Below are 15,470 nucleotides of genomic sequence, written 5' to 3'. Positions count from 1 at the left end.
CGGCTGGCTCCAGTCGCTGGGCCGGGCCGGGCAGAGCCGAGAGCGAGCGCTGCCCGCGGGGGGACTGGAGCCCGAGTCCGAGCCGCGGCCACTGCCGCCGCCACCATGCGCTGGATCCGCGCGCTGCTGAAGAATGCGTCCCTGGCAGGGGCGCCCAAGTACATCGAACACTTCAGCAAGTTCTCCCCGTCCCCGCTGTCCATAAAGCAGTTTCTGGACTTCGGTAGGGAGTGCGCGGGGAGGGCGGGGGACGGTTGGCCGCGGGGACCCGCGGGGGGCATGGGGTGGGGGGGCGATACGTGAAGAGGCGCTGGCCAGGAAGGATTAATGCGGAGGAGAAGAAAGGCTCTGCGTGACCGCGAAAGGTTGCTTGGTAGGGTACAGACAGGAAAGGGTTAAGGGGAAGCGGCCGGGACTGGCCCTGAAAGGGTTAAGGTGAGCTCTGGACTGGGTTGTTAATGGGAAGTGGGGGCACCGACAAGGAGGGGTCCAATGTCTTGCTGGGCTTTGTGAGAGGTCTTGCAGAGTCAGGGGCAATGAGGTGGCGATGGTAGGGCAGGAAGGGAGTGGCATATACGCAGACCGAAAGGGTGCTTGTGTTAGTGGCTCAAAGGGTAGCGGATGGAGAGGAAATAGGGCACAGATGCTGGTGGGAATAACAAGGCAGGATCGGGAGGTGCAGCCATCTGGAAAGAGCCCTGGGCTGGCTGGGCACCCTGGGGTCAGGTGGGGCCCCCACTCTTTTAGAGAATGTCAACAGGAGGATGGTCGCTGGTCCCTATTCCTCTACCCAGGGAAGGAGCAGGCCCCCAGCTGGCCCAGTGGGCAAGGACACTTGAAGAGCAAATCTGTTTGGGCCTGGCTCCCTGTCCCCAACCGGGCCAAGGCCTGGGGCACCGTAAGGTAGAGTCAGGAGGCTTGCCACCTTGGCTGTCCTTAGGTTCCTGGGCCAGGATCACCCACTGGCAGCACGCTGGGGGTGCCTCTGGAGCAGAAGCTAAGCTGTGCCAGTGTGACAACTGAAACAGGCCTTGTGTGGCACCATGTATTTTCATGGTGCCAGGCCGGGATTAGGAGGGGGTGCCCAGGTCTCTCAAGAGTTGAAGAGACAGTGCCTGGCTCAAGTTACAGCTGCGTCACTGATGGGAGGGGTGGGGAGGTGGCAGCCAGGACACTGGGCCCCTGTTCCCCAGGACTTGTCTACCTGTCCCCGTGTCCTGGTTGTGCTGTCCCATGTAGGAATGCCTCCTGGGGCCATGCCCAGCCACGAGCAGTTGTCCAGTCCAAACTGGACCCCAGTTATAGAAATGGGTCAGGTGGAGCTTATAGTAGAGTTTGGTCCACTTGTAGTACGGGGCAGGGAGGGGGGACAGGTCTTCAGGAGGATGGTGACATCTTCTTGGTGGTGGAGTTGGGAGCAGAACTTAGAGTTGAATCTAGGTCTTCTGACCATAGGCCATGGCCTTAGTCTGTCACCTGGTCTTCATCTTGAAGCCAGACCAAGAACCAAGGTATTTGGGTTCCCAGGCTTGGGCCCTGTTTGCCCCACAGGCAGGCAGTAATGCACGGGCATCTGCAGTGGTCATTGAGACCAGCTTGGGTGAGGACAGAGTGGCCTGCAATGACACTGGGCTCCTGCAGCTGCGATGGACCAGGCATAGCTCCCCTCAGCCAGGCCCAGCCCTGGGAAGGGGTGGTTTTCCGCTGGATCAGCCCCACCCCACCCCTTCTACCTGGCGGTGCGAGCGTCCACTAAGGGAGACAGAAAGATGCGACGTGAGGTCAGTTAGGCCAGAGGTGGCTCCAAGTAGGCCTGGGAATGGCCCTGTCCCCTGTGGTAGAAGGCAAGCAGGGGTGAGTGGGGGCTGGGGAGAGGACACAAGCTTAAAGAGGGGTAGGAGGGTTGGTTGGAGATGGGAACGGTGCAGGCGACTGGGAGAGCCACTTTGCTTTGTGCGCCCTGTCGCTTCTTCTCTGCACCCTCAGGACCTGAAGGATTTTATCCATCTGATCCCTGTGATGACCTTTCACTCCAGTGGTTTGCAGCTTTGTGGGCTCACCTCTCTCTGTCTCCCTCCAGGGTCCAGCAATGCCTGTGAGAAAACCTCATTCACCTTCCTCAGGCAGGAGCTGCCTGTGCGCCTGGCCAACATCATGAAAGAGATCAACCTGCTTCCCGACCGAGTGCTGGGCACGCCTTCCGTGCAGCTGGTCCAGAGCTGGTGAGACCCCTGGCTGCTCCCTCTCCACTGCCCACCCCGCTGCCAGATGCCCCCGGGCTCAGAGAGGGAGATTCCGTGCTCCTGGACGCCTTGAGCAAGGTGGGGACAGCGGGGAAGCACAGGGGCTCCCAGAGGCTGGACAGTTGCCCAAGGTCAAGTGGTATGCTGGGCCAGTGCCGGGGATGAGATCACGCTCCTAGTCTCCATGCCTGTGGGCCATCCCTATACTTCACCACTCTCCTCCTCTGGAAACCCAGGATCCACCTGGGAAGTCGTTTTCATAGCCAAAACCCAAACCAAGCTAATGTTGCCATTCGGCCCCGCCCCTCCTCCCCCCCCCCCCCCACCAGTTCTAAAAAGTGAGCACCTACTGGGTAATATTTATTTGGGGCACCATTGTAGGGGAACAGAAACAGAAAGAAACGAACTATCAAATGATGTAATCCAAGCGACCAGTCAGATTGTTTTGGATGTTGGGAAACACTCTGACCCAGGGAGGGCACGGTCCCTACCCACCCCACCCCCCTCCAGAACTTTGGAGGAGCAAACACCAAAAGTCACAGCGGTAGTGGAGGGAAACCCTCAGTAAACGCCACTCCAGGATCCTGTCCCAGGCTAAGTAACCAGATGACATTGATCAATGGCCAGTCTCATGAACAGCAAGCAAGAGTTTATAAGGGGCACGGACGTGGTTAATCATTGTTGGTCTTCGGTGGCACCTATGCAGAAACCCTTTGCTAGGTCTTCTGGCCGTGGTGGAGAGCCTGTGATCTCTGGGGAGCAGAGTCAGTAAACTAAGAGCTCCACAGGTAGTGGTGGGAGCAGTGAGCAGCTGAAGAGCTACTTAAAAAAAATTTTTTTAATGTTTATTTTTGAGGCAGAGCATGAGCAGGGGAGGTGCAGAGAGAGAGGGAGACACAGAAATCAGAAGCAGGCTCCAGGCTCTGAGCTGTCAGCCCAGAGCCCGGTGCAGGGCTCAGACTCATGAGCTGTGAGATCATGACCTGAGCCAAAGTCAGATGCTTAACCGACTGAGCCACCCAGGCACCCCAAGACTTACTCTAATTTAATGAGATGCAATACGGATAGTGTTTTGTGCAGGAGACCAGGCACATAGAAGGTGCATGCTGAGTCAGAAAGCTGTGGGGAAGGGGCGCCTGGGTGGCTCGGTCAGTTGGGCGACTCTTAGTGTTGGCTCAGGTCACGATCACACGGTTCATGGGTTTCAGCCTTGCATAGGCCTTTGCGCTGACAGTCTGCTTGGGATTCTCTCTCTCACCATCTCTCTGCCCCTCTCCCTCACGTGTACGTGCCTCTCTCTCTCTCTCTCTCTCTCTCTCCCTCCCCCTCCCTCTCCCTCTCCCTCTCCCTCCCTCCCTTTCTCTCAAAATTAACAAACGTTTTAAAAAAGAAGAAGAATGTGTGGGGAAGTTGAGATAGACACATAGAGGAGGCAACATGTCCCTGGGCCTTATAGGGTACCTCAGTGAGCCTAGACCTATAAAGAAGTGAAGGGCATTCCAGGCCTTGGAATGCCAGCACCGAGGTTCAGAGGGAGGCCTCTGAGACCTCACTCTGTGCCCATAGTGCTTTTGATACAAGCGGTGAAAGGGGTTGGGGGAGAGGGCGGAGACTGGTCTTCCTAGAGCGCCCCCCCCCAGGTCACCCCTTGCTGGGCCCTGTCCCTCTGAGGTCCAGGACATCTGGGGCAACCGGCATTTCCCACCATGGGGCCGGCGGAAGTCACAGGGAGGAGCCAGAAGGTGCCATCTGTGTCCCCACTCCTCTGGCTCTGTCCGGCTGGCTGGCCGCCTCTCCACCATGTCCCTGACTCCAAGACAGGCCCTCTCGGCCCCTCCCTGGACACTGTGTTCCCAGGTGAGCTAGGGGAGGTGTGCCAGCATGGCCCCCAGGTCCCTGCCCGGGCCATTCCTGAAAAGGAATCGCACACATGTGGGCTTGGCCTGGGTTTTCTTCCCTGAAAGCTTGGAAGTCATGTCCAGCAACAGCAGGAGGGAGCAAAGTTAGACGAGAGAACTCTTCCCAGTGGATGATTTAACTTAGAGAGCAGGCCAGGGGATTGCTAGAGTGTCCTGCTGCACTGAAGACAGCCCACCGAGGTCATTTCCGGAGAATGGGCATTGGGCTGCAACAAGAGAGGCTGAAGTGTGAGGGGAGGAAGGACTTTCTGATGGGGACAAGGTGGCTGCCTGTGACTGTGTGCACACCTCCTCCGGATGCAGAGGTGGAGGTGGGCAGGGTTTGCACGAGACGAGGGGGACAGCATACCAAGGAGCCTGGCAAGAGGGCTGCTATCCTCAGAGTCTGATGAGTAGGGAGCAAATGCTCAGAAAACGGTAGAATCCCCTACAAATGCTCTTGGGGTGGGGGATAGCACTGAGATGTGGTGATAGCTGGTGAGTTTCTACTCAGCGGCCAGGAGATTCCAGGCAAGTGTCAGTGGTCAAGGGGGAGGAGTTGAGCATTCCTGGTTTTAAATAAACCCGATACATTGTTTCAACCAGACAGACCCGGTATGGACAGACCTGTTTTGGAAGAGTAGAAAGCCCTGGTCATTGGTGTCAGTGTCAGCACGCTTGACTTTGAGGTTTGGCTTTGCTGCTTGCTGGATACTTAATCCTTAGCAAGCCCTCCAGCCAACCTGAGACTCAGCTTCCTTACCTGTCAGATGGGGATCTGTTCTGTTTTAAGGGCAAATGCCACCGTTAGAGGCAATAAGGTGCCGAACTCTGTACACACAAGCGGTGTCCCTGAGCTCTGTGCGGCAGCCCCTCCAGGCCAGAGATCCATGACTGTGGCCAGGGTTCTCTTAGACAATGCCGTAGTAATAATAGCGATGACAATGACAAAAGCAAACAGACCTGGAGGGCCTGCTGTGCATCAGGAATGAGGCATGTCCGCATATTCGCCCACTTAATGTTCCCAACAGCCTTATGAAGGCGGCCTTGTTTTTAGCCCCATTTATCATCCATTTCATAGATGAGCAGACTGAGGTTCAGAGAGGTGGAGACACAAGTCTGAGGTCACTCAGGCTGCTGGTGAGAGAGCGGGGACTCCCGTGGAGGCTGTGCCATCTGGCAGCATTCTTGAGGGAAGGGGAGGAGTGCTGTGTTCTAGGGCAGCGACCTCCCACTGGTTTCCTGCCTCTGGAAATGTGCCAGAGGTTTCCATGCTCACCAGGCTAGTCCTCCAGACAGTAGAGCTGGCCTTATCGAATGTGTGCCACCTAGGGATGTTGGCGTAGGGATGCTGAGCGCAGAGCAGCATCCCTGGAGAGAAAGCCAGCCTGAGGAGGAGGGTGAGGGTGAGGAGGGTGAGGGCTTGGCACTGTTAGGAGTGTGCTTCCTGAGGGTGGGGGGGTTAAGTGAGGGTTGCAGAGCAGAATCTCCTGTCACCAAGGGATTGCAGGGAAAGGGGCTGGAGGCCATAGGGCCACCATCTTCTCCTGAACCTCCCTTGCCTGTCAGTGAGGTGTGCGGCCCCCAAACCCAGCCTGTGGGGGACCCGTACCCCAACTCTACAGGAACCACTCCCATGGTGGTGGTCCCTGGTGCCCCAGGGCTGGGACTGGGGCCAGATCTTCGCCGAACGCCCTTGCTGCTCCTGCTCCTTCCGTGATCAGAGTTGAGAGTGAGGACCTCAGAGTGCACTGCCGTGAACCCGAGCAACTCAGTGGCCTCCGTAGTACCCAGGACCCCTCCATAGACCAGCTTCCAGATGCAGGACAGGTCTGTCCCCTCCCGCTGCTCAAACGGCCATGGCCTCATTCACACTTCCTACTCGCAGCAGCTGTGGACACTAGTATGTGGTGCGCGCTTGCCCACTCCGCCCCTCCACGCATTCCACCCCCCTGCCTCCCCACTCCAGGGCTCTGGGCAGGCTAGAAGGTCCTAGAAGCCAGGCGCCCTGAGCCTAATTTGCTGAGGTCCTGAGGTTGGCAGACCCAGGCCTCCCCTGGGGCAGCTGTGTTGCGCCCCCCGCCCCCCGCCGCCTGCTGGGCCTGCTCTGTCCCTAAACCTGGAACTGAAGTAGCACATCTGTCACTGCACCACTGCTTTCGGGCCCCCAGGGTCCAAGCCCAGTTCTTTCTCTGGCCCCAGAGCAGTGGGCAGTGTGGGAGCCAGTGAGGGTCACTCCTTCCCTGGGGTGTCTCCTTTTAGGACCCTGTCTTTCCTGAGGGTGACCTCCCTACCCCCCCCCCCCGAAGAGGGGAGGGAGGCAGGCAGGAAGGCAGGGATTCTAACCCTGTGAAGAGGGCAGGCAGGGGTGCTAACCCAGTTTCACAGTCCTGGAGACAGGCCTGAGGCTGGTGAGCCTCCCCATCTCCCCAGACCGGAGCTGGTGGCCGCTGCCTATTGTCAGGCTATCACCATGCTCTTTGCCCCACTTCATTGGCCATGTGGCCAGGCCCCACTTCTGTCCTTTAGGGTCCATTAGGCAGCCTCTGGGATGAGGCGCCATGAGTCGTGGGGCTCACCCTACCCCTGTGCCTGGATTCTGTCCTTGCCCCTCCGCCTCCTGCCTCCTAGCCCAGTGGGCGGGGCCTCCTGGCCCCTCCCCCTTCCTCCCTGCCCCTCGGCCTCCTGGACTAGTGGGCGGGGCCTCCTGGCCTCCCCGTAAATGCCAGCCGCATTCACACTGGCAGCAGCACTGTTAGGACCAGTGTAGACGGAGAGCAGTTGGCCACTGGTGTGGACTTCGAGTCAGACAGATGTGGGTTTGAATCCCAGCACGGCTCACTTACTGTGTGGCCTGGGCCATACCACCTGCTTTCTCTAAGCTTGTTTCCTTATCTATAAAAGGCCTGTGTACACTGAACACAGGCAGGCACTGGCAGGCACTCTGTAAGAGCCAGATGTTATAACCTCCCCAGGAAGCCCAAGTTGGGGCCTCTCTGATTGTCTGCTAGGGCTGCAGGGGTGAAGCAGGGTGACGTGGGGAAGATGATCTCTTATGCTGGCTGGAGAGGGCAGACAGGGAGCAGCAGGGCTGGGACAGCCCCGTTCCTGCCATCCATACCACGGTGGCTGTCCAGTGCCCAGAAGGACCAGGAGGAGGCTATCGGGTGTCGTGTGAAGGCTCAGAGGATGCGCCCAGCTGCTGACAATATTTAAACCTCCATTCATAACAAGGGCGCCCATCTAGAGATGCTCACTGCATGCTAGGCATGGTGCTAATGATCACATTTGACCCTCACTGAAAGGTAGTGGTGGCGGTAGGTACAAAACCCACCATTCTCCTGTTGTGGAAACTCGGGCCCAGAGAGGTTCCATGACTTACACAGGCCACACAGTGGGACAGCCAGGATGGGGACTCAGTAGAGCCAGCCCCCAAGCAGTTCTCCCAATCTCTCCTCCACTGTCTTAAGCAAGAGAGGGAAGAGCAGCGGTTGGTAGGTGACGGGGCAGGGCATTCTGCACAGAGGGACCCTCAGGGATGTGGAGGTGAGCATGTTGAGCATGCCGTGGAGGACAGCATGGTAGCAAGAGTGCTGGAGGCTGGAATTATGCCACCTCCCTGCCGAAAGACAGCTTCGGGCCTCAGTTGAGGAACCTGTGAAATGGGGCCGATTCCTGCTCTTCTCACCTGTCAAGGTCAAAGCACTGTGTACATAGGAATGCTCCTACTGTGGAGGGCCCTTTCAGAGAGACCAGTCGGCCCGCAGCCCTCCGCCCCAGAGCTCTTGGCAGCCCCTTCGTGCTCCTGGCTAGAAGTGTCTCTCCTGAGGAGAGAGGCTCAGCTGTTTGGCCCTCCCCAGGAGACCAGCCTGTGCGCTGGGCACAGTGGGGAGTCCTTGCTCACAGGGGCTCTAGGTTGACACCAGCTGCTGCCTTGGGTGGTCCCGACTCCCTTGCACAGGCTGGTCCCCCCCGGCTGCCCCCAGCTCAGGGCTTCCCAACACCCTCCTGGTTACCTAGCTCTTTTGTAGGTCCTGAGGAAATCGGCCCCCCAACCGGGCCTGCAGGTGGCAGGGGGCCGTGTACACCTGCCAGGCCTTTGGAGTGGAGTGAGCTGTCCCAGCTCAAGATGGGCTCCAGCCCCACCCATGGCCAGGGCCAGGCATGCCTGCACCACTCCTGTGTCCTTCCCACCCGCCCTTTAAAATCCACTTCCCTAGGCTCCTGTGCCCAGCCCAGAGTGTGAGGCTCAAATCCTCACGGAGCCTCCGTTCTGACATGCCCCAGCTGGCCAGCCGAGCCCCGCAGGATGAAACAGCAACCCGACAGGTCGGATGTCACAGTCGGTTTCCATGGAGGGGCTCAGGGAGGTTAGGTGACTCACCCCAGCCTTCTGTCACTGTGGAGTCTTGCTCAGTAATCCAGGAGGCCCTGGGGATGGGATGATCTCCAGGGCCCCTCCTAAGACTGCTATTCTTAGATCCCAAAGCAAAGGTGCTATACGGGGGGCCAGCAAATGAGAGATGTTCTTGCATAACTTACTGTGTTGTCAGGGAGACTTGCATGCAGGGGAAACGCATGGGGGGAAAACGTGTGGTGCAATCCGGGTGCCGCCCACAGTAGGGGCGGAGCAGGCATGGGGCCAGCTGTTGAGTGGGAAGGGGGCCGGGCCTGGCCTGGAGCTGAGGCCATGTCCCCCCTTCCCCACTGCACGCAGGTATGTCCAGAGTCTCCTGGACATCATGGAGTTCCTGGACAAGGACCCCGAGGACCATCGTACCCTGAGCCAGTGAGTGAGGGCCTCTGCTGGGGACTGGAGGGCAGGCGCAGGCCAGGGTCATGAAACGCCAGGAGGATGGAAGAAATGACCTCTGTTCTCAAGGATATCTAATCTGAGGGGGGGAGTTGGCCCCTGGCCTTGGTGTCCCTTAATCTGATTGGGGGGATCCAAGCCCGTGCCCCTTAAAGAGTTCCCCGCTGTCATCCAGGCAGTGGGAGGTTCACAGGGCAGGCTCGGGAAGCAGCACAGAAGGCACCGTGTGTCCATCAGGTTGGGAAGGGTCGAATGAATGAAGACATGGGATGAGGAGGTCAGACATGAGAAGAGCCCATGGGGGCAGGGCACCCAGCGTTGAGGGGCTGGGCAGGGCCAACAGCTGCCGTGCCCTGCAGGTTCACGGATGCCCTGATCACCATCCGGAACCGCCACAACGATGTGGTGCCCACCATGGCGCAGGGCGTGCTGGAGTACAAGGACACCTATGGCGACGACCCAGTCTCCAACCAGAACATCCAGTACTTTCTGGACCGCTTCTACCTCAGCCGCATCTCCATCCGCATGCTCATCAACCAGCACAGTGAGCGGGGCTGGGGGCTCAGGGCCGGAAAGAGCGTCAGAGCACGGCAGCCAGGAAGTGTGTCCTTCTCCAAGTTTGGAGTGTGAAATCGTGTCCCCTCTTTATTTAAAAAGTGCCCCCTGTGGTATTCGTCAAAACTCTGTTGCATTCAGAAGCAGTCTGTTTAGAGCTTCCTAGTCCCAAAGTAGTCAATGCGATTGTTGAGAAATTACAACCAATTGAAAATGAAATGCGTTCCTCATGCTCAGATCGTTCCTGATGCAGGCTGGGGAAATTATTTGGAAATGGTGTCGCAGAAGGAAGGAGTGTAATGTAGGCTGTGTGGGGGGACTGGGGCTCTCCAAGAATACTTCGGGACAGGCAAACAGTCCAGGCAGGGAGGAGGTGGGAGGAGAGGTGTTAAGTGCAGGGGTGGAGTTAGCCCTGGGGGCAGGAGGGGAGCGCCACCTACAGCACCCTTGCCTTCCTGCCTACAGCCCTGATTTTTGAGGGCAGCACCAACCCAGCCCACCCCAAACACATTGGCAGCATCGACCCCAACTGCAATGTCTCCGAGGTGGTGAAGGGTAAGCCGCCCCCGCTGTGCTAGCCCACAAGGAGGAGCCCCAGGGAGCCCCTTCGAGCTGCCTGGCTCCAGGCAGAGCCATTCCCCAGCGGGTGGGGGCCTTGTCCCCTTGGGTGTGATGTTAGCGCTGCCCCCCCCACCACCCCATGCCAGGGACCTAGAGGACTGCTTGCCGGGACCACCCCATTCCCTAACCGGCCCCTCTCTTGTCTCAGATGCCTACGATATGGCCAAGCTCCTGTGTGACAAGTATTACATGGCTTCACCTGACTTGGAGATCCAAGAGATCAATAGTGAGTGAACGGGGCCGTGTGCGTGTGCGTGTGTGTGTGTGTGTGTGTGTGTGTGTGTGTCTAAGGGCTCCGGAGAGGTGAGATGGGGGAGTCAGGAAAAGGACTGGGGGGAAAAAAAAAGAAAAGAACTAGAAGGAACAGAAGCAGAACTAATATTGACTTACAATTCACAGGATTATTATTAATTTATGTGTCAAGCATTTATGAAGCAATAAACACACCAGGCGAGGCACTCGGTTCTCATCGAGGCTATGGCCTTGGTGCCAAGGAGGTTGGGGAATGGAGCCGTTAGCCAGTGAACAAGTAACAAACAAGCTAATTTCAGATGGTGACAAGTGACCAGGAGGAAGCAAAATGAGGTCACATGATCGTGACAGCAAGGAGCAGTATATTTCGGAATCCAGACACAGGTGGCTTCATTAGAAGAGAGGTTTCCCTCTCCCTGGTCCCCCTGGGGTGCAACAGTGAGAGCTGGCCACCCCACCCTCAGGTCTCAGTTCCAGCTGGAGAAGGGGAAGAGGATGTAGATGGCAGGGCTCAGGGCATGGACAGTCACTCCCCTAAGTCACCTGGCCATGCCTGGCCGCCAGGGAGCCTGGGAATTCAGTCGAGCTGGGCAGCCATGTACCCGGTAAAACTTTGGGGGAGGGGGTATCTATTACCAAAAAGGGGAAGGGAAGAGTGGGTACAAGAAGATGGCTGCGAGGGTCCTACTTTGGATGGGGTGGTCAGGGACCAGCAGGACCAGAGAGTGGGCTGGGAGATGGCTGGGGAGGGGCTGGAGACAGAGGCCATGGCACACAGGACCCACGGGCCACAGACAGGAGCTGGGATTTTGTGTGCAGCGGGAAGCCCATTGGAGGGTTTGAAATGCAGTGATGCCCAGTGTCTGACTTACATTGTAAAGGTATTTAGAGGTTGGAGGGGGTAGGTGAGGCCTCAGGAAGACCAGTTAGGAGGAGGTCACTACAGGAATCCATGGGAGGACAAGGCAGCGGAGATGAAAAAAAGAAGGTAGATTTGATAAAAAGAAGTAGAGAGGTCAGGACCTGCTGATGAGTCAGGGGCATAGGAGAAAAGGGGGATCAGAGATCTGGAAGAGTCTGTATCCTTCCCCTCCCCCACCTGCGCCTTAGCCACCCACTGCCTGTGTGCCAGAAACCTGAGGTATTTCATGCCTGGAAGTCACCCTGCGCACATCCTTAAGTTCAAGTTCAAGTTCAAGTTCAGGCCCTTGGAAAGGCCTTCCTGGACCTGCTAGAAAACCTGGTTACGTACCCACCTACCTCTGTTTGAATTACTTGGGGGCAGAGATAGAAGGGTAGAGACAGGCCACTTTACTTCAGTATCCATGGAGTGAAATTCAGGGCCTGGCACACAGCTTTAGGTACAACACTCAATGTGAAAGTCAGCTGTGTGTTTGTCTAGACTTGAATTTCCGAGATGGCAGGGCTGAGTTTCATTCAACTTTATGCCCCACTGCCAGCACAGGACCTGACATTCCTTCACTCGTTAATCCACTGTGCATTTATTGAGCTCTTACTACAAAGTTTCATCCCAGGTACCAGGAAAAGACACCAGTCAGTAACACCAAGAAGCTCTTGAGGCTAGAGCAACTCTTGAGAGGCAGAGTGCTGCTCTAAGAATCATGTGTGCCTCCTCTCCGTTCTCCCCACTGGATTAAAAAAAATTCTCTGGGGCAGGGGTTGGCGGGCCCCGGGTGGCTCAGTCAGTTAAGCATCCAACTTTGGCCCAGGTCATAATCTCGTGGTTTGTGCTTTGGAGCCCCACATCGGGCTCTGTGCTCGCAGTTCAAGAGCCTGGAGCCTGCTTCTGATTCTGTGTCTCCCGCTGTCTCTGCCTGTCCCCTATATGTGCTCCGTCTCTCTCTCAAAAATAAATAATCATTAAAAAAAAAAAAAAAGCCTCCCAGGGATTCTGGTGTCCGGGTGAGTTTTAGGAGGCTGGAGATAAGATGGATAGATACTTTTTGAATGGATGGATGGCTAGATAAAGAGTGGATAAAGAGAAGGGTGGATCTGTACTCTGAATGGATAACGGAGGATAGATGTTTGAATAGATGCATAGTTGAGGGACAGTTGGATGGTTGAACGAACACTGGAGGGGTAGTTGGAGGAATTCAGTTGACATCAGTGATGGGATGGATGGATAGATGGACATTTTATAGTGGATGGAAACTGTACGAATAGATAGGTGGTTGAATGGACACCGAAGGAATGGATAGCTGGATGAACAAATGCCGGATGGGTGGCCCAGCTGATGGTTGGGCGATAGATGGGTGGTTGAGGGCCGGGTCCCAGGCGCTGAGGGAATGAATGCAGAATGGTGACCTCTTGACAATTTCCTGACCCTTGGTCTCGACTTTCCTGGCAGCATCCAACTCCAAACAGCCAATTCACATGGTCTATGTCCCCTCCCACCTCTACCACATGCTTTTTGAACTCTTCAAGGTAAGGGGGTGGGGGGCGGTCCTCTATGGGGCTAGGGGCAGTTGGGCTAGGCTGCCGCCACTCATCTCTCCTACCTTTCCCTCCACAGAATGCCATGCGCGCAACTGTGGAAAGCCATGAGTCCAGCCTTGTCCTCCCACCTATCAAGGTCACAGTGGCCTTGGGCGAGGAAGATCTGTCCATCAAAGTATGTGACCCTTGGTTTGGGGCCAGAGGGCAATGGGGTGGGACCTTCCCTCCTGCCGGGAGATGGGCTCAGAGAAGTCCCCAGGGATGGGGACAACCAAGAAAAGGTCAGGGGTGTCCAGGCGTGGGGGGCGTGAGCACTGACGACCCATCTGTCTCCCCCAGATGAGTGACCGAGGTGGGGGAGTCCCCCTGAGGAAGATCGAGCGACTCTTCAGCTACATGTACTCCACAGCCCCCACTCCCCAGCCAGGCACCGGAGGGACCCCGCTGGTGAGATGGCTTCTCTCCAGTATGAGAGACCTGTCCACTCCCCCTCCCAGGCCGAGCTCCTCTGCCTCCCCTGCTTACCCCCAACCCTAGCCGACACCGGCCTTTCTGGCCCCACCAGACCCCTTTCCCCCACCCCTGGGGGATTCTGGGAATCCCCTGGCCCTACCCCCACTCAGCACACAGATCCCTGCAACTCCAGGAGGCCCAGCACCAGCCTCTTCATCACGCTCCCTTCCTGCCCCCTCGTAGGCTGGCTTCGGGTACGGGCTCCCCATTTCCCGCCTCTATGCCAAGTACTTCCAGGGAGACCTGCAGCTCTTCTCCATGGAGGGCTTTGGGACCGATGCTGTCATCTACCTCAAGGTGAGGGTCCTTGACCGCAGGGCCTGGTTTGTGGGGTTTGCCGGTGCGTCAGCCTGCTGTTAGGCTCCTTCTCCATCCCTCCAATCCTTTCCCGATACCAGACTGAGAATCAGAGCAAAGCTACAGTTCCCCAGCCCCCAGACATTCCCAACTTGGCAGCAATTTAAGGAAGTCCATGGTCAATGACTAAGACCACTCTTCTGGGGACCTTTGACTTCTTATTCCCAGGAGGGAGAGGCGTCCCGTAGAGAACTTGTCATTCAGCTTGGGGAAGAGACCGAGGCCCGGAGTCAGTGACCTTGTTCAAGGTCATGGCCGACCCTCCTTCTGCCTCCCTGTCCCTTTGAGTGAGCAGCCTTCCTGAATGGGCAGCGGTGAGGCACAGATGGGACAGGTCCTTTCATGGGTCTTTCTGGGCCGCGGTCAGTTGTTTCAGCCAGTGTCTGGCACCTAGCGGGGTTGACTCAGACTTGGCGAGTCAGGAAAGGGTGGTCTCCTCAGAGGTGGGGAGGGGGGCCACTGGGACGCGGGATGGACTGACCCTAGTGCTCTCCAGGCCCTGTCCACGGACTCGGTGGAACGCCTGCCTGTCTACAACAAGTCAGCCTGGCGTCACTACCAGACCATCCAGGAGGCTGGTGACTGGTGTGTGCCCAGCACAGAGCCCAAGAACACGTCCACGTACCGCGTCAGCTAGGGGCCGCCACGCTGCCCTGCACCTGAGGACAGACTGCTGTCTCTGGGACCGGCCACCACGGTGACCCTCCCCACCCTACCCTCCAGGTGGGGGGAGGCTCTCCCCGATGACCAGCTTCTGTCTGTCTCTATGGAAGTCATTGCGGTGACCAGTCCGTGGGGGCCCCTAAGTGCCAACCTCTGTCTCCATGGAGACCCCTGGGTGGCCTCTCTGGTGTTCAGTCTTGGTGGGTGATGCCTGAGGGCGGGCATCAGTCTCCATCCTGATGGGGTGTCTCAGAGCGGCGTCTCCATGGCAGTCCTCCTTTTTCAGAGCTGCCACTTTTCTGCCAGGGGTCTGGCGTCCCCCTCACTGCCCTCGCCTTCCAAGGACACCCTGCTTGCCTTATCCTCACCCCCTAGCCCATGCAGGGACCCTGGCCCTAGTTCGCCATCAGCGTTAGGAAGGAGCCGGGTGTCCCTGGGTGGAGAAAGGCATTGCACCCTTGGGCCCCTGACTGGGGACCTGGTCCTGCAGCACCTCCCTCCATGCTGAGCTTTGAAGGTCAGGGTTAGGAGGCGGGAGTTCTCACCCAGGGCTCACCCTTAGGGTGAGAGAACCTCGGAGGACCCAGCCAGGCTTCTCAGAGCCCCTCGGGCACCTGCCAAGCCCTTCCCTGACATGTCCTCATATGTCCACACCCGCCTGCTGGCCCCACACCTCCACAGGTCCACCTGAGCTCCAGACACCCCCCCCCCATGGTGCCTGGACATGCACGCGCTTGGGGTGGCCTTCTCCCTAGAATGCTCTATGTATATAGCTAGTTTTATAGCCCCGAAAGGCCCCCACCCTTCCCCTTAGCACACAGGGGTTAAAGTCGTGTGTCCCTCCTAGTGGCTGTGATGATGGCTGTGACATCCACAGTAAAGAGGAGGTGGAACAAGACTGTGTCCTGGCTGCCTTCCTGGGCTGCGGGGGTGGGGGGGGAGGAGATCCGTATGCACAAGCACATGCAGACTGCAGCCCCAGTGATCACCATATGACGCGCTCAGGACACTGAGCCCAGGGCATGACTCAGTGTCTACCCAGGCAGAGCCCATAGCACCTGCCACCCCACCACGCTCGGGCCCCAGCACAGCCTCCCG

At 57.6% G+C, this 15,470-nt stretch overlaps 1 protein-coding gene across 2 annotated transcripts; it reads left to right on the top strand.

The window, feature by feature from the left end:
• Positions 1–15,270, top strand: PDK2 (pyruvate dehydrogenase kinase 2). 2 transcript variants are annotated; one of them, XM_029929051.1, is made up of 11 exons: positions 1–223; positions 2,081–2,222; positions 8,859–8,930; positions 9,314–9,498; positions 9,975–10,064; positions 10,279–10,356; positions 12,751–12,827; positions 12,916–13,014; positions 13,179–13,286; positions 13,536–13,649; positions 14,206–15,270. In XM_029929051.1, the coding sequence occupies exons 1-11, from the start codon at positions 106–108 to the stop codon at positions 14,344–14,346; spliced, it is 1,224 nt and encodes a 407-aa protein (XP_029784911.1). In that variant the 5' UTR covers positions 1–105; the 3' UTR covers positions 14,347–15,270. The 2 variants fall into 2 exon arrangements, with proteins under 2 accessions (XP_029784911.1, XP_029784912.1); XM_029929052.1 differs by lacking the exon at positions 1–223 and adding an exon at positions 334–435.
• Positions 15,271–15,470: the final 200 nt, after the last annotated feature.

Source organism: Suricata suricatta, chromosome 17 (genome assembly GCF_006229205.1).
Source record: "Suricata suricatta isolate VVHF042 chromosome 17, meerkat_22Aug2017_6uvM2_HiC, whole genome shotgun sequence".
NCBI classification, from domain to species: domain Eukaryota; kingdom Metazoa; phylum Chordata; class Mammalia; order Carnivora; family Herpestidae; genus Suricata; species Suricata suricatta.
Note: the sequence above shows the minus strand (reverse complement) of the source record. Positions and strands in the feature narration are given on the sequence as shown.